Raw genomic sequence first — 23049 nt, 5'->3', positions numbered from 1 at the left:
CACAGAAGAATGTTGGTTTTTATTTCTGAATCAAGTCTGGAAAAATGGCTAATATTTACTATGAAACAGTGATTATGACATATGGGATTTGTTAAGAAGCAGATCCAAACGTACACATCCAACTCTTAACATTGCATGATTTATGAACTTATGATCAGACTCAATTTAATACATTTTTTACAAAGGATTAAAAGAAAAAAAACATGTAAAACGAGGGAGGAAAAATATCAATAATTACAAGACATTCCAGTTCTTTTGAGTAGCTTCACTAATTGCAATCAGAGATAGAAGACACCCATCTGAGAATTGTGCAAAATCTATAATTATTACATAGTAGAAATCTAGACACGTATCACACATCCTCATCGCTGTAAACAACATTTTGAGAAGATGTTGGCGACTCAGACCTGCAGAGTGAGTCTTGCATGGCACCAGAGATCATTCAGGAAGAACAGGCTGAATTAAGTGACCCAGTTCAGCCTCGGAATTTCTTTTTTTTAATATATATACAATCAAAAAAAAGTTGAACATTTTCATGGTTGTGTGTTTCCAGCACTCGGAGATCATAAATTACTTTTTTCTCTCTCTCTCTCTCTCTGCACTGAAAAAGATTAGCAAGAGAAAAGACAGTCGGATCTCAAAGCTGTAGAGATGAACAATAGCAGCCTATTTCAATTCCAAACGTCTTTCCCGATCAAAATCAACACATGACTTTCAAATCATGTCAGTAGGATAAACATTCACCCTGTATCCCAAAGCTTTAACCAACGCCCCGCATCCTCAAACAAATCTCAACAGGCAAATGTAGGACCACTAAAATGAAGATAAAAATGATTCTTTTTTTAACAATGTAATCATTATGTCATTCCAATCCAAACATACCTATTTATTATCTCACTTATTTCTATTTAGGGAGACAAATATCTACAAAGCATCTTTGTTTTACATGTAGAAAAAAAAAAATCTAATCAGCACTAATAAAACAATGGATGGCACAGGAAGACAAAAAAATTTAAGGAGCACAAATATCTTAAATCGGAACAAGATGAGGAGAAATATACCAGCACAGGTGGCGTCATGGCAACAGATTCCACTGATCAGTGAAAGTGCAGAGTCACAGTGATTATGAGTGAGGGGAGACACATGAGGTATGCTCACTTGGCCACATTTAGGAGGCACCGAGGTGACACCGATATTAGGAATACGTTGAGGGAGACGACACGGCAATCTGTTAACGGAAGACCAAAAGCAACAACCTGGATTTCAAAACAAACCCAGGATTATATGGGTATGTTTTTGATGACTGAAAATGTCTTTGGGTCTGAATTTTGGAAGGAAGATCTTTGGATCAGATGCTAACAGGAAGAGAAAGGTGTGTGTGTGTCTGGTAGTGTTGTTGGTGATCGCTGCGGCTCAGAGAACGAGCCTAACGAGCGGGAGCATCTTTGGGTCGGTGAACAGAGCAGCCGAGGTCTCTGTTAGAAAGCCGCCTTCCCGCCTAGCTGCTGCTCAGTTTCCAGTGTACAGATCCACGGTGCTGGAGCTCAGGCCCCGGCTCTCCCTGAAGTTACCGCTTCCCCGAGTCTGACAGAACACCAGAGGTTAAAACATTAGATTTCCAGTGATATAAGAAAGATTTAACACAATGTTAAGGGTTTTCTACAAACTGTTCCTCACCTGGAATGACTCATCGCTGGTCCTGTTGAGATAATTCAAGGAAGCAGCTCGCTTCATGCTGTGAAAGAAAAGAAAAAGAGTTTATATTTGTGATGAAGGTGGCTGAACAGATGTTTATTGTGTTTATTTTGCCTGCTATTCATCATTCTGTGTGGCAGTTTTCTTACTTTGTGTTGCGGGGCTCAGGCGGTCCGTTGCCCTGCAGTTTCTTCACCAGCATCTCGCTACTGCGGCGCAAAACGTCTCTGAGCTTCCCCAGAGAGCCGGCACGCTGTAGGGCTCCGCTGCCGTCCTGCAGACACACACACACACACACACACACACACACACACACACACACATACTCATCAACCATCAACTCACCCATCCATCCATCACTGCAGATCAACTCACAACTCATCTGCTTTTTCACACTTCATTTGAGACCTTTACATGTGAAGAGAGCTAAATGTGCTCATGGATGTAAATGAAATAGCACTTTTGCACATGTTTGTATGACTTTGCAAATCAGTGAACAGATCAGAAGACTGGGACAAATAAATGAAGATGCTACTGAAATTTGGCTAGAAATGTACAATGGATGCAGTAAAATATGGACATTTCAACATTACTCTCACCATTACGGGAGCACTCAGGCACCACATAAAGCTTAGTTTACTTGCCAGAGGCAGCACTACTCATGTATAATGACTTCTGTTGCTCTGAAAGGAGCTTCGAAAGTTTGGAAAAAAAGACCCTGATAATGTCTTCAGGGTTATGTTGGCTTCAGCATGAGACTTAAAATTTTTAACAAAAGCCTGCTTTATGAACTAAAGGTGTGGTATTTGAAAGAGGCAGGGAGGGTCTAATAACATAATGAATTGCATTATGGGAAATGTAGGATCAAGTGTTTTTGGAGCTTGATGTTTACTAGGGACTAAAAGTCAGGATATTTCAGCATGTGTGAGTTTGATTTTGAACATTATTTTTTTTTAATCTGCCTTGTGTGATTGTTTCAACTTTCTGGAAGTGCAATCCTAAATGACCAGAGTAAAACTAAATCTGCAAAACAAAATGTTAAGTTAAACAATTCCATATTATTTTACACATGTATTAAGCAAAAACCACGAGTCTAGTATGGTCTTGTATGTGGTCTAATAATAGTGTTATTTTACCAGACACAGAGATTATCCTTGGGTCAAGGTGACTCAAAGAGTTTTCAGTGTTACAGTCTATTGTCCATCCATCCATTCATTCATTCTTCTAATTTTGTGGTAACTGTCAGCCACATATGTGTTAAATTAGAGAATGTGCGTTTAAGTCACTATCTAAACATAACAGTACATGAACCTTCCTCTTGTTGTTTTTTGGAGGTTACATAGAGATCAGCATTTAGAGGTGGAATAATGCAATACAGCTTCATTACCAGCAGGGGGAGCTGTGGGTTTATTTGAGGATTTACATGCAGCTGCCACAGATGACATTTGTTCCACTGTGCGGCTCGGCAGAAACATCAAAGAATCCCACTTTCAACAGATGGCACAATAAAATAATACAAATGTCTCAACCCAACAGAGAGAAAAGACAAAGTTCACAAATGAAAAACTTTATTTGAGAATACCAACAAGTGTTGATGCAATAATCTTCACAATGCAGAATGGTAAATATAATGCAGTCCTACTTACTAAGATAGTGCTTATAGACCTTACCATTTATGTTCTTCCACTTTAGGAAACTTAAGTCACACTATATATATGTCAAGAATAGACAGTTCAATAAATAAGCATTCCACTAACACAACATTATTGTCATAATTATGTGATGAACATAGTCAATTCTTTTGTTCAGAGTTGCATTAGAAGTATAGGTGTACTCATTGAAAGGAATGAAGAATCAAGGCAAGTAGCATACTGAAAAGCCGTATAGTGAATGCACTTGTCGAATCTAGAAATACAGCCTACAATTACACTTCCAAGATGTTAAATTCATTTACATTCAGTTAGTTAAACATCTGAAATAACAGTTTGATCTCGTGGAAACACTCGCACTGTACTTTGGGGCGTCTAAAAACAGGATTCACCAAAGTGACAATGTTGACTTGCAAACAACTGTGTAAGAAAAAGGCAACACACTCCATTAAGCTTCGTGTTCAAAATACAGTATCCAGAGCGGGCACTGTGACTGTACCACCAAAACATACACAAACACACACTAATACTACTGTGGAGTCCAGGCTTCCATTGAATTATAACACTAGCTTCTACTCCTACACCAACAGATACGTCGAAAAGGCAATTCTGGGCATTTTACGTCCATTATTTTAATGTCTATTGATATTTTTGCAATTTCTCAGGAGGCCGATATCTGTGCCAGATGCTCTGGTTGGTCTCTGCTGTCATACTGGCTTCACAGCATCAGCCGATGTTGCTAATTCCCTTTGTAAATGCAAGCTACTGTATACAAGAGCCAGTGAGAATGCTCTACCCAACCAAGGACACTCAAGCCGGTAAGAGCTACTTGAAATGAAATCATCATGGCAACAACAGCTTGCTGTGGCAACATCTATGGCATGGTTGAATTACTACCGCCTTAATATTCAGCCACAAAATAATTAAGCACATTTAAAAAAAAAAATGTAAACAAATTCATACAAAATTGAAATGAATAGGAAATATATCTATAAAAAAAAAAAAGAAAAGGCAATGCTCCCTTCTCATTTCCCGCCAACTAGGCCGTAGAAATTACATAATTCGATCAGCACATGAAACTATACAGTACCATATCATAACAGTTCAGGCATTTGATCTCAGGCGTTAGTTGAAAACAGGAAACACACGAAAAAAATGTTACGTTCTTTAAAAAAACAAAAGATGCTGATACGGCTAAATACAGGCACCGGGTTGAGGTCGTCTACTTTCAACTTGTTGTAGAAACAGGCTGCGAGTGCTCAAGGCAACAAACAAAGTCAGAGACCAATACAGAGCAACTGATGGAAATAAATCATTTCTTAAGATATATTGACTCAATAGTGACAGTAACTTCGTATCTGACTGTGGGTTGGAGTGAAGTCTGCCGATCCTCACACATCTTTCGGCATTTCTGTTTCGCCTTCTTCCAATAAATTACATTTCCAGCTCTTCTATCCTGCCAAATAAATCTACTATGCACATTATGAAAAATTACAAATGGGTGCAGGAGAAAAATGTGCGGTTGACTTCCTCACAGGGAGAGATTACACACACGATGACTTTTTTTTTTTTTTAAATGTTAAGTGAGAGAAAGAGGCGAAGTCCGGACGTAGGGTTAGTGAGAGGAAAGGATATAGAGAGAGAGTGTGACAGAAAGAGAGAGAGGAAATCAGGAAAATGCGGAGAGCAGAGATGAGAAGACCAAACGTCCCAGCAGTTGTCAAGTTGAGCAGTGGGGGACAGAGGTGGGCAACCCAGGAGAGAAGGGGGGCTTTCTCTGCCGAGTGTGTGTGTGGGGGGGAGCGGGGGCACCGGGAATGGTAGAGGAGCTGTTCGTTTTTGTTGGGACAGAGAAGGCCAGAGGGAACGACAACACACATCCTTTTGCTATTGTGTTGGGGGAGGAGAGAAGGATGGAGGAATAATCTTGATGGCTTAGGCCTGATAAAAGAGAAAGAGAGAAACAGACAAAACAACAGCACACATTGTAAGATTAAGAGCTCTGGGTTGGGCTTCCTACGCTACACACAGACTAGCACATTGCATCCCTTTTTTCTATACCTGACTACACTGACTATCCTTCAGCTTGGGGGTTATAGTTTTTCTTACAAAAAAAAAAAGAAAAAAAGATTGATCCTACACAAACGAAATAACCTGAAAGGAGTTGTGCTTCTGTTTGACAAATTACAGCTGTCTTAGGAGCTGCGCTGCAAAAAAAGAGCAGGTCAGTGATGCAGTGCTGTAGGTAGGTGGTTGCAGTCACTGTGACTCAGCTGTTTCTCTTTCCTATCTGGGTACCAAAAAAGCCTGAACTTGGCACAGTGCACCCAGCCAGTGACTGTGCACTGCAGATGTGGGACATCTGCAAGCATCAGCACTGAAATGGGTATATACACTGATGATAAGATGACATTGGGACTAATATCTCTTTCTACAGCAGTTTAAATTCTCCTTTTCTACAGAAACCTCGCATAAACCTCAGCAGGATAAGATTCCCAATACAAGGCTAGACTCTCCTTGTGTTCTAATACCTTAATAGATGACTAATGAACCAATTATCTAGCTTGTTTATTTCATTACTATATACAAACCCACCCAAGCTTATTGTGTGTGGAATGAGAAGTCGAGAGGGAGAGTACAATCCACTGAGTAAAAGAAAAGGAAATTTGATTGACAGGCTGATTGGTTGTCATGGCAAGAGTAATCAACAAGGCAGTGAGTTAGTGACGAGCAGGAAAGGAAAAAAAAGGCAAAAGGATGAAATCTAGAAAACATGCAAACAGGCAAACATGACATTAAAGCGTCTAGCATAGAGCACAATACAGACACACGAGTCAAATCATGCAATTTGAACAGACAGGCACGTACACATTGCTAATTAACCTAAACACAACCACAAGTTTGCTGACAGTTGTTGTCTCCTCGCTGTACGAATCCTGGTTCAACATAAGACTCAGAGAATATGCTTCTAGGGAAGTTATTCTTAAATGAATCCCATCTGAATGAATTCATCGCAAAACAGTAGCTTCTTTAAAATCTAATTCTGAAGTGAACTGCCGAGATCAGCTGTGTGAGAATGTAAACCGCTTCTCTAGCCACAGTGACACATCAGACGTACTGAGAGCAGAGTGTAGACATGTTTAGGCATGTGAATGATGGTTCTGACTATCACATCACCTCTCAGCAAATACCTACACAGAAGCAGATAGGGCTTTACACGACTATTCTCTAAGACACAAGATAGCAGAATTATAGCTACATATGTTTGCAGCTTTGCAAATGGATGGATGGATGGATGGATGGAGAAAATTATATATAAGTCAAAAGCTAAAATTATGCGACAAACTAGCTTTCAGACACAATCAGCAAAAAGCATGAGGAAAAAAAAAATGTCATGAGTACATTTTCCTGTTTGACTGTTAATTAAACTTGTGCTGCTGTGGCCGTGATGTGGATAATGAAATGCTAGCACACACCCAGCAATCCTCTGCATGCCATCACATGTTTCCAAGACAGACAGGTGCACACTCAGATGAATACACATGCAGCCCGTGCATTTTGTGAATTTTGAAGCAATTTTGAGGTAGCTGTGCTTTGTGTGTGTGTGTGTATGTGTGTATATGTGTGTGTGTGTGTGTGTGTGTGTGTGTGTAGACAAGCGATCGCATTCACACGAGAGTAGGCAAACGTGAACCCCACCTTTCTAATGTAATGTTACTCGCTCAGATGGAGCAGCAGACATCAAGTTAACAGACATTTCTCAACCATGTGAAAAACACAGTGAACACACATGGTCCATTAGTGTGCGTGTTAGGGGGGTGAGCCCGGCAGGCTGGCATTGCTGCATGCATGTTTGGACTTGGGTTGGTGCGGTGAAGGGCGTGGCTGCACTTAGTGAGGGGAGGGGGGGAGGAGGAGGAGGAGGAGGAGAGGGGAGGCACAGGCTCAGACAAGGCAACTCTGCTGGCACAGTCCTATCCTCTGGCTTATGTAAGCTTCACCACACGGCTTCTTGTAACTGGGACACATCTCTAGCAGTCTCTATTTAACTGCATACAGTGCTACGCCAAATGTCTCGCCTTCAGCTATGACCTCTTTACAAACAAGAAGAGGGGTGACAAATCCAATAGAAAATGTTGTGCGGAGATAAAAGCCCCTGCGGTGAATTGACACTAATGATTGTTGATCTGGGTGAGACAGAGCCAGAGTGGCCATAATGAGGCAATAAAACAGCAGGATGAACCATTACATATCAACCTCCCGGTTTACTGCGCAGAGGGACGAGCATCAAGGATATTGGGAATCCTGTCAATTGTGTTTAATGATCAAAACATGAGACATCCTAAATAGGGATTTAGACCTCTGTATCTGTGTCTCTGTTAAAGCAAATAAATATTTTATTTGTTGCCAGTGTGCCAGAGAATGAGCTTGTGCCTTTTTGTTACTGAACCGTGTGTGCAGAAAGCGTTGCCAGCAGAACAACCGCTTATTAAAACGAGACATTAGCATGTCATTGTCAAGCAATGAACAACAAAACGTGAACATGTAGTCAAAAGCAAAAAGATGCTGTCAAAAACCACAGGTCAGCATGCCAAGACACTCAATCAGCTTTACATTTTATAAAAAGGGATTTGCAGCTAACGCTCATGGGAAGGACAAGACACATCTACAGGGAGTTAATGGACTCGTACAGATACAGTTCAATAAATACATCCAATTCCAGAAAGCTGGGAAATGATGCACTTATTGACATTGAAAATAGGTCACTAATTTGGGATGTACTGCAGTTTGTTTGACCATGATGAGGAGAGGGCTTCCTGAGCTTCCTGGCAGGCTTTGAGTATTTCAGTAAAGGAGCCAGAGTTAGCTTTCTGCTCTACTTCCGAATCAACCTCATCTAGAAAGGTTCCTCTTGTCTCATCTTTCAAAGTCTTAACAGTATTCTGTACCAGTCCACTCTCTCTGTGAAATTACTAACACCGCCTTGTTCTTCCAGTGAGGCTAGTGGCTGTGGTAACTCAACTGTAGTGGATATGTACTCACCCCGTTCCACTCCACGCCCATACTCACTTCCTCGCCGGTCTCAGAGCCGCTCTCATACTTAACGCTGGTCAGGCTGTCCCGGCTCCTCCGCCTGTCGCCCTCTCCGTCCTTCAGGATCTCCACCACACGTGTCTGGTGGATGGGGTCGATGCCCTGATGGGGACAACACACAGGTACAACACAGAGACAAATGTGTCATCAGAACGAGCAAAGAGGGAGACATTAGCTAGTCGATATGGGTGAGAGTGCACAGTTAAATGGAGGTATTAAAAGTGATTTGATGTTTCCTGTCTCTGCGTTGGAAGTATTGTCACGGTGGCATCACAGAGACAGGGAAACATTTTAAATGGCTGTGAAATGGGAGTGATGTTAAGGGAGGGAGGTGGAGGCTCTATAGGGGGCTATCAGTTATAGACAAACCACTTACTGTGTTGCTCTGGATCCAAAGCATTTGTAGAGAGAGGAAAAAAAATAATCATGAGATTGACTGTGCTAACATGGGCTGGAACATATTTCAGAATTTACAGAAACAGGAACTGATAAGCTATCTGCATGTAGAGATGTATATTTTCAGTTTAGAAATGATGCTGACCTGCTTGCGAGACCTCACGGCGCACTCCTCGAGGGTCTCAGCAGCCTCTAGCTTGCCCTGTCGGCGGTACAGAGCCCCCAGGTTCCTCAGAGTGGTGTTCACTGTAGGGCTGGAAACAAAGGAGACGGGAAAACACAGGAAAAACAATATTTACCCAAAAGGTCATACAAGGAACAGTTTGGTCTGAGCAGATTTATGTGTGACATACTACACTGCAAGAAAAGGTTTAAAATCTAAAAAAATAAAGATGAAAATACAGACAACTACATTGCCTGCAAGCATTTATAACAGTGTTCTAAGCTCCTATTTAAACAAAACAGTGTCGGATAATCTGAGTGTTTGATCTCTGGCCTTTATGAGAGGTTTTATTCATGGCGTAGTTATAAAAGCACGTTTATCAGGCTCTGACTCACCTGTTGACTTTGCAGGCCTTGTACCAGCCTCCGTACTCTCCATATGGCGTGTTGTCTCTGTGCTTGCCCTGGAAGTAAATAAGGGAGAAGAGGAAATAAAGAGCGTGAAGGGGAGTGGTAGTTCAAACTGGATCGGCAGCATTTTTCCTGTGTTTACATGTAACTATCATTTATCACTTATATTATGTGTGCAAGACAGCTTCCTCAGAAACAAAAGATTGTATTTCACTTTCCAGGAAGTGAAATAAACTGACTTGTTTTTCCATTTCACAACCTTGCATGTGACTGTTTGATTTATTTGCTCTGCTTTTGTTCAGAATGTCATGAAGATGATTACACAAAGCCCTCACCTTGCTCATCTCCTCTCTCTCCTCTGCATGCATCCAGATGGGCTTGTTTTCAGCTGCAGACAGACACACAGGAGAGGTGTTCTATACACGGCACAACAGGACTGTAAACAGTTGAACTACTTGACCTCAGGATGTTTCACTGAATCCATGAATAACTATTCATGATGCATTGAACAGGCTGAACTAGACACGTTACTGTACTGGCAAGGAAACTAAAATCTGACTCTCAGTGTGTCAAATCTATCTGAATCTTGAGCTGTTGATGTATTTCGTATTTAGTTAGTTTAATTAGTAAAATATATGATATGACACTTTGACTACTTTAAAAGAAGAAATGGAGACCACTCCTGTTGTTACAGTTGTTCTAAATTTAATCCTCATATACATCTTTGCAGATTATATCCCAAAATAAATAAAAATTAATTATATGACAGTGAAAAGTGAAAGAAGGTGACACTGGTGATGAAACAATGAAGAGACAGTATGATCATTTAAATCTAAATATCAGCAAAGTAATACACAAATATTCCCCATCACACCTTTTTCAGATACTATAAACATAACACCTGTAACTCCTTTAAAAAAACATTTTACAATATTTACAACCACATATGGCAAAATATTAACTTTTTTTATTCACAGTGACACAATCTGTTGCTGGTAATGCTGCTATTTTGCTTCCTCTTAACCTTCAACCCACCAACAGGTTTTAAAAAAAATCTGAATCACTATTCTCAAGGTAAGTGACACGTGAAAAGTGAACCTGTGAGAAGAATTTTAGACACTTTTGCTTTTACTCAAAAAGCGTCAGAGCTGTGCATTTTGCAAAAGTCACTTTCATACCCTTTTCAAAAAAGGCAATTTCATCCTTGAAGGGAAGCCATCAAAAAGCTTAGTTTCAACTAAAAAGAGAAGAAAATTGCAAGAGTTTATCTTTCAGACAAGTAAACTCTTTATTTCTTCAAAAGCTTTCTGTAAAGATTCTTTGAACCCTCTGAACGGTGAAGTTGGCACCCTGCTTGGAACAATGTCCACTTTTCAACCGCCTGTCCATCAGTGACTCTGCTTGCTGGTGTGACACAAACAGTAGACAATAGTGGAGCAGGGGAAAAACAACAAAAAAACAAATCTAACGTGTATTTTGAGGGGCAATTTATTGTAACCCACCACCATTTTTCCTTAGGATATCTTTATATTTATTCACCATGTTTGTAAGATGATTGAAACAAGAATCTCCTATCTCTCACACAGATATATAAAAAACTATTAAACATGTGCAGACATACAAGTTACCGTATCTACTCTGAGGCCTTACCATCAACAGATCCAAACTCTTTCTCATGAGCACGAGTCAGAATCTCTTTGTACAGAATCTCAGCCTCCTTGTATTTTCCCTGTTTGAGAAAGCAGGATGCCTGGAGAAGACAGAGGAGTGAAAGCACATTTTAGCGTTGGATCCGACGGGCCTATTGACTCATAATGTGTCCCCTGAGAGAGCAGGAACAGTCTTCCAGCATATTTCTCCTGCACACTGTGGCTCATGAAAAATGATAAAGCACCAGAGAGCCTCCCTCAGTGTCTGCATAGAGCCTCTCCATCATCAGGAAGGGCCTTAGAGAGCTACAAGAAGCAAGGCAGCTGACAAAGGACTGTTGGCTTTGTACACAACAAGCAATGCTAATTGAAATTATTATATAAACACTTGTGAAGATGATGATACTCCTGCTGAAAGAGTAAAATGACAAACTCCCAAGAACGTCAATGTGTTGAAATATTGCACAACTCAGCAGCAGCTCATCACTTTCATAAAAAAAAAAAAAAAGGCGTTTTGTAAAATACGGCACAGTGAAAACCTGAAAAACATTAGTTAAATAAAAGAGGCTTTGCAGGCAGAAAGCAGTCACAGTTTACATGCTGAACAAATAAGTGCTCTCAATGAAGGAACACTCTGTCTGTGTTTACCTTAGCACATTCACAACTCACTAGGGACTGCATCTCTTGTCAAAATGAATAGTAGTCAAAGTGATTGGGTTTCACGGCTCATATTTTGTGGGGGGAAAAAAAAGGAAAAAGCACCAACAAAGTTGATGTGATAACTTCTCTCTCACCAGGTTGTTCTTGGTTTTGGCCACATTGGGATCATCTGGGCCCAGCCTGCACTCGTAGATCTCCAGAGCACGGCAGTAGTAGTACTCCACCTCCTCATACTTGCCCTGATTCTGGCACAGCAGAGCAAGGTTGTTCAGCTGTTTGGCCACATCTGGGTGGTCCTTCCCCAGGACCTGACGGAAACAAATGTTTGGATTTAGCATTTCAGTTATGTGTCTCAGTACTTCTCTGTGCACCTCTCCCTTCTCTACCTTCCATCTCTCTGTGCTGCACGTCTGCCTGCTGCGGGCAGTCAGAAGATGTAATAAAAAGCTGGCTGATCAATAGAGGGTACAGAATAGAGCTTTCAGGCAAACAGAGACTCATTGTACCCTGCTGAGCTCTGTAGCTTTGTCATGTCTCCTATCTATCTCCTGCCTCGCTCCCCCAACGCCTGCTACCCAGTTTCCGCTGTGCTCTCAATTAAACCCTCTGACACAGGCATGGCCCCCAGTGGAAACTTCACAGACAATTTAAGAAAATCATTTGCTCTTTTTACTATTAATAGTCGCCGGTGTTACAGTAGCTCCAACTGACATTTTGGAAATATTATTGCTGTTAATTACTTTATTACAATGAGCTAATTGTTCACCAGTTTTGCCTTGAGATGAGGCCTTGATAGCAGTGCTGTGGTGCAATCCAGGGATGTGGCCTACCTTTTCTCTGATCTCCAGAGCTCTCTTACACAGAGGCTCAGCCTCCTTGTACTTCCCTCTCTTTCCATACAGCACGGCCAAGTTGTTCAGCGTTGCAGCAACCTGGACACCACATACAGAAACAGACAAAACCAGAATAAGCTGCTTATATACACTTCCTTGCTTTAGAACAGGCAGTTTAGCTTCACAATGTAAGAACTTAATTTACTGATGTCTAAGCCACCTGGATTACAAAGGATGATAGTAAACAGCCTTTGTTTCATTATTCTGTGTCGAGGTTCAGATGAAGTGACAAGAGTCACAATGTGAGGCAAATTGCAAAGCCCAGAGTGCCACAGGGACTAGCACGATGCTTTAATAGCTTCCTTCAGGATTTATGAGCTGTTTTGGAGCAAAAGTGTAAAATGATTCTTATAAATATGCTCACAGAGGCAATGAAATACATTCGATTTTCTAATGTTTTCCCATTGGATGTTGTATTTCAATTGCAAGTATTTTGTCATTTAGGTCATGCTGGATGTATGAGCAGTCATTGGGTAATTGTGATTGATTACTTTCAAAACTGTAGGCACATGGTCAAAAATCCATACTTCAATAGAGGAAAAAATCCATACAGCCTGTCTGAGTAGGACAGTAAATACAGTAGACCGTGCAGTTATTGCCTCCCTGTTGACAGAGTCTTCGAGCGATTATGAACCAACATCAATCTGATTTATCTAAACATAGATTTGTCCACATGGAGATATGGTTGTCATGACGATGGTGGAGTCTTACAGCAGGATGGTCTTTGCCCAGGGTTTTCTCCCGGATGGACAGAGCATCGTTGAGCAGATGGGCGGCCTCTTTGTATTTGTTCTGATCCCTGCAAGAAGGCGAGGGAGACACAGGATGAGGTGGCGTGACTGAATACAGCCAAATTCAAAAATATTACTTGCTCTTTGAACATCTGTGTAGAACAGAGGGCAACATAAACACAAGAAAATGAATAGAAGAAGAAATAGCTGAACCCCCTGTATGGGGTCTTTTCTGACCTATAGACCAAGGCCAGGATGTTGAGCATGGTGGCCACGTCAGGGTGGTCGTGTCCAGAGGTTTTCTCCAGGTCCTCCAAAGCTTGCTTGCACAGGGGCACGGCTACCTCGTACCTGCCCTGGGAGGCATACTGGATCACCAGGTTGTGCAGGGTTCTCAGACGAGCTGGGATCTCGTAGCCTCCCTGCTGGGCTGCAGCCACGGCCGCACTGTTGTGTTGGTGCTGCACTGTGGGGTACAGAGGCCACACGAAAAGGGCAAAGGTCAACTTGATTGTCAAAGGGAGAAAACTCAGGCATGATTATATCACTAACTACATTTGCATGCAGACAATACTGCGGATTCAGAGAGTAATTAAATTAAGGGGATAATTCAATTGAGTGTTTAATGGAGCGACAACATTATCTCCACATGTATCCTGGACTTACACGGATATTCAGATGTGCTTATTGAGAGGATTACTGCTGAGCTCTTTTTACAAGATGTATGGGTATTTTATCAGAAATAATACACATTACATTAAGTGGCCTGTTGAGCATAAATTCGGCATTACTGCCATTATTTTGATCATCATTTACTTTAATCACGTCTTATGAATACTTTTGGAAGGACATGCATTTTTTCTTCACTCTAAATGATGACTGTACTTTTGTAAACAAACTCCTGCATCACAGAAAGGCAATAAAATCAAGTTCTCCAGTCTTAGCGGAGAGGAGAATCATGACGTCATGGTGAGTTGCTGAATACTGTTGTTCTTACTTCCTTGGCCATGCTCCTCCTCATCATTGGGGAAGAGGTCATCCAGGGAGTCCTTCGGTGTTTCTCTGTCCTTTTCCTCCTGCTGAGACAATGAAACAAACATCCAGTCAGATCGTCTAACAGATAGCGGGAAATTGCAGGACAACAATTAAGGAAACATCCATATCAGATATATGAAATAAACAATGACAGATAACAGAGACAACACTGAAGTTAAGAATGACAAGCACATTGATAGGATTACATCAAAGGCTATGTGCATGAGATAATATCTGTTTGTAAGCTTGATATTCATATGATCATATCTGAGTGAAGTACAGATATTGAGCGACAATGATGAGAAAAATATTTAAGCCAAGAGGTCTTTTAAGATAACAGCTCATAAACATACAGTAATTATTAAAGACCATAAAATGTGGACTCAATTTAGTTAAAAAGTGTTATCATCTTAAATTGTTACAATATAAGCAATTAAGTAGACTTAAAGACCATTTAGAACAATATATTCAACACTATAAATTCTTCTTTATATCATGAGCTCATTAATTCACCTCGACAGGATAAATTGGATTTTAAGGATAAACCGCACTCATCCATATTCATCAAAAGATTTCTATTAACGGAGCAGGCTGTTAAAAGCTGGAAAATGGAAAAGCTGCTTCCAGAACAGGGACTAGGATCTTTCAGGCTATTGGCTAGATGGGTTTCTGCCGAGTTAAGCAGTTAGCGGATACAAGCTATTACAGCCTCTTTTTGTGACTAAGGATATAGTCAGTATATGCAGCGATTCATCCCCTCCACCAGATCAATGAGGACCCGACCCGAAGGGCTAATTCCTGGAAGAGGCAGGTAATTTCTCCTTCCCGTCACAAACAATAGCTTTGTTTATCCACCAGTATCAGATTCTCATAATAGTTTTCTTCCCTTTAGAGTTAAATCAGTAATTCAGAGCAACAGAAATGTTCCGTGTAGCTTCACAACACAAGATTTGTGTTAGTATATTATATTATATGCTTATATCAACTGACAAGTCATTTCCATTTCACTGTTGAGGCCAAATAATGTATGAATTCAAATCAATCTGAAGAGGCACTTGTATTCATCCCCTGCTCCTGTAACTTCAGTGTTGATATTAAGCTTACTGCAAGTGTTTAAGGGTGTAGAGTACTTACAGTGGGTGAGACATCTTCATCGTATTTTTTGAGCTGGTTCATGAACTCCAGGTGTTTCTTCTCCTCCTCCAACTGGGCCACATTTTGCTCACTCTTCTGCAGCTTCTGCTGGGTGTTAGCCAGCTCGTCCCGCAGCCACTGGTTTTCCTGGCAAAGCCTCCTCACCTGCGCACGCAGCTTCTGCTTCTCAGACTCCACCGCGTTCAGGTGGTTGGACAGGGCCATCATCACCTGGGACAGAGACAACATTAAAGAGCAATGACATTAAACAAGGACAAACTGCTGCGATGGCTGGAAAAGAGAGTACACACTGGGGCTGATTTTGAATGAATCATGATCATCACATATGCTTAGTATAGAATGAGGAAGCTGTGAAGAAGCAGAAACACCCAAAGTTAAGGACAGTAACACACGGGTGGGTTAAATAACACACACAAAATTTACAACATTGTGAATTATTCAATAATAAAACTGGGACAAAACTATATCTACTCATTAAATATGAAAACACAATTTAGCCTTCCTCATACAGCAAACACCTGATCTTACCTGCGCTTCTCCCAGGCCCAGTTCAATCATCTCCACTGACTTGCGGAGCAGGTTGGACTTCTCGTGCACCAGGTTGGCCTCTTCATCCTTCTTTAGGCACTTGATGGTCTCCAGGAGGCTGTGGAGGATGGAGTTGTGCTCGTTCTTCAGGGCCTCCAGACCCTGGATCACCAGCTTCGTGTTGGAGATGATCTCCTCCTGAGAGAGCTTCTCAAGCTTCTCTTCCCGTGGATACACCATGGTCGACATCTTTTATGTAGCTCAGGGAAACCTGTAAAGATTGAAGAAAAAAAAAAAAGGGGACAGACTGTTACAATAAGATAACAAAGTGGACATTGTGGGAACATTTTAACAGCAGCAGCTGTCACATTAAAAGATGTTTTCATAATAGTCTTTTCAAACATGCAGCTGTCTTATTTAACAATGAAACTCAAAGAACCTGAGATCACAGAGGATTTGGCTCAGCTGAAAAGTAACTGTCACAACATGTCTTGTTACTTTTCTTCTCTTTAACTGAAAGTATCTTCAGTTTCCAATTATCTTTCAAGTTGTAAAACATCTAAGATATTACCCACAGAAATAATCTGAAAGGAGCCACACTGTTCTCTGTTTTAAAATATCAATGTCTGACAGTGAAGAGCCCTTCCCTTGATGCTGACAGACACCACTTCATTTCTGTGCTCTGCTAACAACACTGGAGCATGATCCACCTGCAACGTGACGGCCATAAAAGGGGAAATTAAACTCATGTTTTATCACTTCAGCTGAGATGAGAGATTCAAATTTTATGAGTGAGATAGGTCAGCATTTCTGTGAGCTGTTAAGTTAGACAAATTCAGAATGTATGCAGTTCAAGACGATAAGAAAGTAGCTTACTTGAATGAAACGCATTCTGTAAAAACAACAAGCACGTTTGGGTGAATTCCTCAGCTTCAAGTGTTGGATGAATGGCCACATATTATGTAAAGACATGCGTAGAATGCCTGCTTTATGCATAGCCGGGAGCTACAGGCACGCATTATTCTGCTGAACAGACTGCCGGGATTTGGCACCTTGCTTGGGAGTTGGGCTCCAGCTTGCAGTGAAACAGAGGGCACACAGATGCTGCAGTGTGGATGTCTTCTAGTGCCAGCACTTTATCCAAACAGAGGCCTAGCTGGCTGCCTGACTGGCTCAAGAGTCAAGGAGAGGATGACATGACAAAAGCCTCAGTAATACTGCTTAGCAGCTGGTCAAGTCACCAAGAAAACTCAATAATATTGTGTTCTGGAGAAATGTCAGCCCTTTGGTGAGTGCATGGAACATGTGCCATTTTCCCCAAACAGTCTGAAGATAACCTATGACTCACTGAGCCACGTCACTGCCGGCTACATGATGCAAATGTCAGTGCAAAAAGCAGCCCTACCCTTCTGACTAAGGTCAAGGCAGCGGTGAGCAAGTGCCTGCTGTATTTTAGCAGCAGTGAGGATAAGGGGTTAAGGATGAGGGGGCCTGTAATAATAAACACCAGCTGAGAGCCATCTGCCAGGAGCAAAATATACTACACCATTAGTGAGCCACTCCCGGCTTTGCTACTTGCATTTCAGCAAGTGTCTATTCATCCAACAATTGCAGTAAATAGCTATTTTCTTTGTGTGTAACAACAGAGGAGATAATGACAGCCATGTAAAGTCCCATTGCAGGCACCAGGAACTTACTTAGCTGCAAAATCTATGAAAATATATTTTTTCTTCTTTGCTTGGCGAGTGCGATTGATTGCTGGGTGAGGCATCACATCACCAAGACATCATAATGGAACCATAAATAGCTGCCCACCTCAATTTGTAAGCCTCAGTGTCGTAAGACCTCTGCTTACAGAACATTTAATTTGCTGTGGATTTTCAGTGGACCTTGGCACAGCTTTACAGCTGACGTTTGCAATGGCAGAAACAAGGACAACAAACCAAACTGGGTCTGTTGCTTGTATCCAGTAATTACCATGATGTTACGCATTGCACATCATGTAATCACAGCTGGGCTGTCAGGAGAGTGTTATGATGTTAATATATTTCATGATGGGACACTAGACAAGCACACAGGGGCAGCTACTGCAGTAATGGCCAACTGGATGTCAGTCAGATTGTGCAAATGAGCTTTAATCAGAATGACACTAGAGCCTGTGTACCACCAGCTGGATGGGCAGGAGAGCAGCAATGATCAATAATCAAAAGTGTCAGGTAACCTAATGTGATGTTCTCAATACAGAGCAGACATATGCATCTCTGCAGTCAGGTGAAAACCTCTCAACTCATAACTATGTTTTTTTCCACTTGAAAGCTTTCCCATCTCCAGGTTCATGAACCTGCTTACTCAAATCCATTGAAGGATTCAAAAGACATATTATGTTCGACTGAAAAGATATCCATTGACTTTTCCTCTTTTCCTACAAACAAAAATATTTTTTGGAGATGGGCACTCTTCTGTTTGATACCTGAAGTGACATCGAAGTAAAGGGTGGAGTAAGTCTGATGAAAAGCAGGCACCATCTTGTCAAAGTTGTTAAACGGTGCTGACTTGAGCATATTAGCTAGAGTGCTCAGAGGTGATATTGAGCATCTCTCATTTGCAATTTTGTACTTTATTGCACTTCATGTACAATCATCCCTTTACTGCCGTTTTACAAGGAAGATGCAGAACAGCATTAAAAATTCAAATTCACAGAGGCAGCTGCCCTCCTCAGAGTGAACATCATGCACTCTGTGTGAACCACTTCAGGAGTTTTTAGATCACCAAATATAAAACTACATGGATGTCTGGAGAAAGTGTGACCAGCATTAAAAATAATTCTACATTAAAAAAAACAAAACATAACCAATGCTGAGTATTAATCAAGTACATATATTATATAAAGGGGGAACCCTAACTAAAGTCAATGTGGGGGTTATAGGACCCTAACTTTGAATCAGGACCTACAGTATATTTCTACCTGATAAGATCTGACCCAAAAGCTCTTACCTGCTCTGAGCAAAATATGACAAGGTCTCTTGGAAAGTTAAGACATATTCACTGATCAAACAACTTATTACCCTGAACAGTTACTCTGTGTCCCAGCAGTTTAACGTCTATGTGGATGAAAGGCCTGACTAGCTGGGTCCTGTACACAGTGTTAGCGAACAAAGAGAAGAACTACTTTCATATCAGCGGGGGAGAAAAAAGCAGCTTCGTTTTGATAAAACATACAAACACCTGAATCAAGGACTTGCTTTCTTCAGACAGCTGAAGTTAATAATTTACAAGACTTGAAAGAGGTGAGATAAAGTCCAACAGGCCTGTTGTTTTTCTTTAAAAAGACTGTCCTTGAATTTGTCTTAAACATTTACTTTCTTCACCTTTCATCTGCATTTCATAAAAATCATGATGTGCACATACACAAATGATAGCATCAACGGTTATTAGCCAATTCATGATGTCCAGAATATGCCTTCTCATACTGCTCAAATGGATCACGCTGCTTTTATGACAACAGCACTCACCATGTAAATGTTACACACTGATCTCGTGATCAGGTGCAGGAATGACCTGGATTGAGTATTACTCAAGATTCACTGGCAGCAAGTTAGGCAGCTAATAACAAGTAAGGTTGTTGGCTCACTCTTTAAAACAAAAGTAAACAAGGGCACACAATGAAAACATTTTCCACAAATCCCTCAACCTAGCGCTACTTGACCTGACCTACCATGTTAAACAGTTAATACCTACGCAACAGAGATGAGACATGATTCATTAACAGATGTTTGAGCCTGCAACAGATGGGCTTTTTAACAAATGTGGCCAACGATTAGGTGGCATTCTTATATAATATATGTGAATATTATGGAGAAACAACGTATTCTAAGCAAAATGGTCCTGGTTCTTCATTTTTTTCATGAAGATAAAAATAGAGGGAACATTGACAAAATATGAAAAAGGTGCAAATTATACTCAAAGAATGGTTATATCAGTGATTGAACCCACTAAGTGGTTGCTTAAGGACTAAGCCATCATTCATGCTGGCTAAGTTTTCAGCTTCTGCAGTTCTACAGTTTGCTGAAAGAGAAAACTAACCTCGGTTTCAGTGGCAGATCAGAGCCTCATAGTTTGGCACGGAGAAAAGCTGATGAAATAATGACTCGTCCTCCAGCAATAGCGCTACACGCCAGCAAAGTGCATCATAAAACTGCTGTGCTAATCCAAATAGATCCTTCTTAAAATGAAAAAGGAAACCCTCAGTGTGAAACAGAGGCAAATGGAAATATAACTGGACAGGAATGAGTGCGATATGTGCTGAGGATGGAGAGGTGGAGGACGGGAGCTGCCTGCAGGATGATGGTGACCTTCCCACTGCTCCGTCAGAGCAACCAACATCAGCTCAGGGCGCACACAAGAGACAGCCCCGCCCACAGCAGGAAGAGAGCAGAGGAGTGCGGAGGAGCAGGTCGGATGGGGGAGGGAGTCATCCTGATCTAGACTCTGCTTCTCTATACTCATCAGACACAAAGGACTAGGCCTAATGAGACATCGTGGAATAGGAGCACCAAGCATTAAATGTCTATCGAACCAATTAAACATACAACCAAAAATCAAACCGCTTCGTTTCTGCAGTGCAGCAAAAGGTCACAAAGTCAAAGGGACATTTATAGCCCACCAAACACTTTCTGCATGACACACTAAGACCTTGATGAACATATACACCTCAGGAAATGTTCATTCATACAAACATTATGTGACAGACAGTCTCTTCAGTGACATTCACTGGCTGACAAATACAACAGTGATTTGAGTATCAGCTAGTTTCTGAAAATATGTTTGAATTGGATACACCAAAAACAATCTCAAGTCAAAAATACCTGTGTGTACAGACTACAGCAATTATTGATCATGGAAAAATCCATCCAAAGAAGTGTTTTGTATTTCCACAGTTCAAGTCACTCACAAAACTAGACTGCAGAGGACCTATACTAAAGCAATGCTGTACTTAAATTACACAGGATGCCCAAAATGTATTAACTAATCCAAAAATACACAAGAGTATACTGTTACTGATTATGTCCACAGATGGTTATGAGCAGCGTTATCTGTAGCAGAGATTTTTTCAGCCACAAGAATCCTCATACTAACATGAGAAACCTGTTAACTGATAAAAACAACTGACAGGACTTAATTTAACACTGTTTTAATGAAGTCAACCAGGAGATGAGTTTTACAAACAAGTTAGATGACAAGTTTGCAGGGGGATCAAAGGTCATATTATATTGCAGCAATCATCGCACCTCTGCCCCAGACACCAAACAAATGCTGAAGAGGAAGATAACTGTTATGAAAGGCAGTTCTGTGTTTAAAGAAACATCTTGGTGGACTCGGCGCTGATTGGTTCATTTCTCTCTGAGTGGTGGAAACCTGGAAAATATCTCTGTCACGTTTGCCCTTCCCGAGAACCACTCTTCATTAGTTTCCACCTCCAGAGAGGCCTCAAGCCTCACATTATCACATCTCCCGTTGGCTGACACCATCATTACTCAGTCCCTCGTTCCTTCAAATCCCTCCCTACCATCCCTGCGCACAGTCATTCAAATTGACTGTGCTTTAACACACTGATATCCAAAGAGGGGATCAACTAAATAACCCTTAAATGGCACGACTGTTCACATGCCACCATTGCACATAAAATATTTCTGACTTTAGGGAAAGACGAACAGTTTAGTAGCTGCCATTTTCTTCTGTAGAATTGCTTGGCCTTAGTTTCCAGCTAGGTTTGAGTAAATACACAACACAAATCAGTGTCTAAGTGAGAAGGGTGTGGTGCATTTTGGTGCTGTAATAATAAGTACTAGCATAGGAAATGGAAAAAAGGGGGGCAGACTGCAGTGGGTGCCTCAGCAACCCAGTGGACTGATCTCTGTGCCATATCCCCAGAGACGCATTTCCTGTCTACTTGATTAAGTTTGACACCACCAGATCACTTCATCTTCCTCCGTTTCCTGCATAAACAGCAATCCACCACACTGTCCGCATGACCACCAGACACAAAGGAGAGGCAGGCATCAGGGAGGGTGTGGCAGAGCTGGGGACAGCCAGGAGGGAAGTGCCACTGACACTGTCCACAGTCATCCATCATCACTCCACTGAAACCAGTTGCTAGAGGGCTGTTTTCTTACTGAACAATGTCTGCCTAAGAATTGACACTAATGAAAGGGGAGATGTACGGTTATAGCATCTGTCTAACTCAAATATTATGTAGAAGATGCGTTTCTATAACATCGTTTTCTACACTGCAATGATGTAGAAGCGTAGAAGACAATGCCAGACTTTTTATTTAGTATTTTGGTAGCTGTATGTTAATGAGTCTGCACAACCTGAATGTGCCTGAAACACAGACTAGGAGTCTTCAAAACATTTTCAACATACTTCAAAGCATAAAACAACAGATCAGGCACTCCACCATTTGATATTATTTGCACTGCTGGTTATTTCAGTCACATCATTTAATTTCGTTTTGACTTTCGCAATACACAGCGAGGCTATGATTATCTATCTCCTCATATAGGGGTCTTATTTAACAATAAAAACACATATTGCCGGTTCTTTCCTTCTCTACACTTACTTTGATGTTTTTAGATGAGGACTCTATCAGTTTAGCTACAACATCTTCGCAGAAACTCACAATAAAGCCTGTTTTTTTTTTCATCTGTTCTGCGCTACCGACAGCGACTGGCTAGCTTTAGCTAAGCAGCTAGCATCACCACTCCCTGTTTGTTACGAGTTCGCCCTGTTTTAATAGCCAAGCGGATACTTTATGTACATGGTCGCGTAAAATGATGCTACGTACATACAAAGTCATATACAGGTGTTACACAGTGATAATATTAATGAAGATATAGTTGTCTCTTACCGAGAGCTGGGACTGACGGCTAGCTCAGCCCCTTTAAATCCAAAATGTCTCCAGCACAGCAAGAGTCTCCCGTCAGCCACTGCG

The 23049-nt window shown here is 41.2% G+C and overlaps 1 protein-coding gene across 4 annotated transcripts; it reads right to left on the bottom strand.

The window, feature by feature from the left end:
* Positions 1-23049, bottom strand: klc1b (kinesin light chain 1b). Of its 4 annotated transcripts, XM_042432587.1 has the most exons (17): positions 22966-23049; positions 16059-16329; positions 15510-15740; positions 14338-14419; positions 13578-13806; positions 13321-13408; positions 12547-12648; positions 11851-12024; positions 11058-11157; positions 9743-9795; positions 9393-9460; positions 8980-9088; positions 8815-8823; positions 8388-8540; positions 1845-1969; positions 1678-1735; positions 1-1584 (listed from the first exon to the last, which is right to left on the bottom strand). In XM_042432587.1, exons 2-17 carry the CDS (start codon positions 16305-16307, stop codon positions 1510-1512), a joined length of 1905 nt encoding a protein of 634 aa, XP_042288521.1. In that variant the 5' UTR covers positions 16308-16329; positions 22966-23049; the 3' UTR covers positions 1-1509. The 4 variants fall into 4 exon arrangements, with proteins under 4 accessions (XP_042288521.1, XP_042288522.1, XP_042288523.1 ...); XM_042432588.1 differs by lacking the exon at positions 8815-8823; XM_042432589.1 differs by lacking the exons at positions 1-1584; positions 1678-1735; positions 1845-1969 and adding an exon at positions 3247-5285.

The sequence above is a fragment of the Thunnus maccoyii genome, chromosome 14 (genome assembly GCF_910596095.1).
Source record: "Thunnus maccoyii chromosome 14, fThuMac1.1, whole genome shotgun sequence".
Lineage (NCBI taxonomy): Eukaryota > Metazoa > Chordata > Actinopteri > Scombriformes > Scombridae > Thunnus > Thunnus maccoyii.
This window is presented reverse-complemented; position numbering and strand designations above follow the sequence as displayed.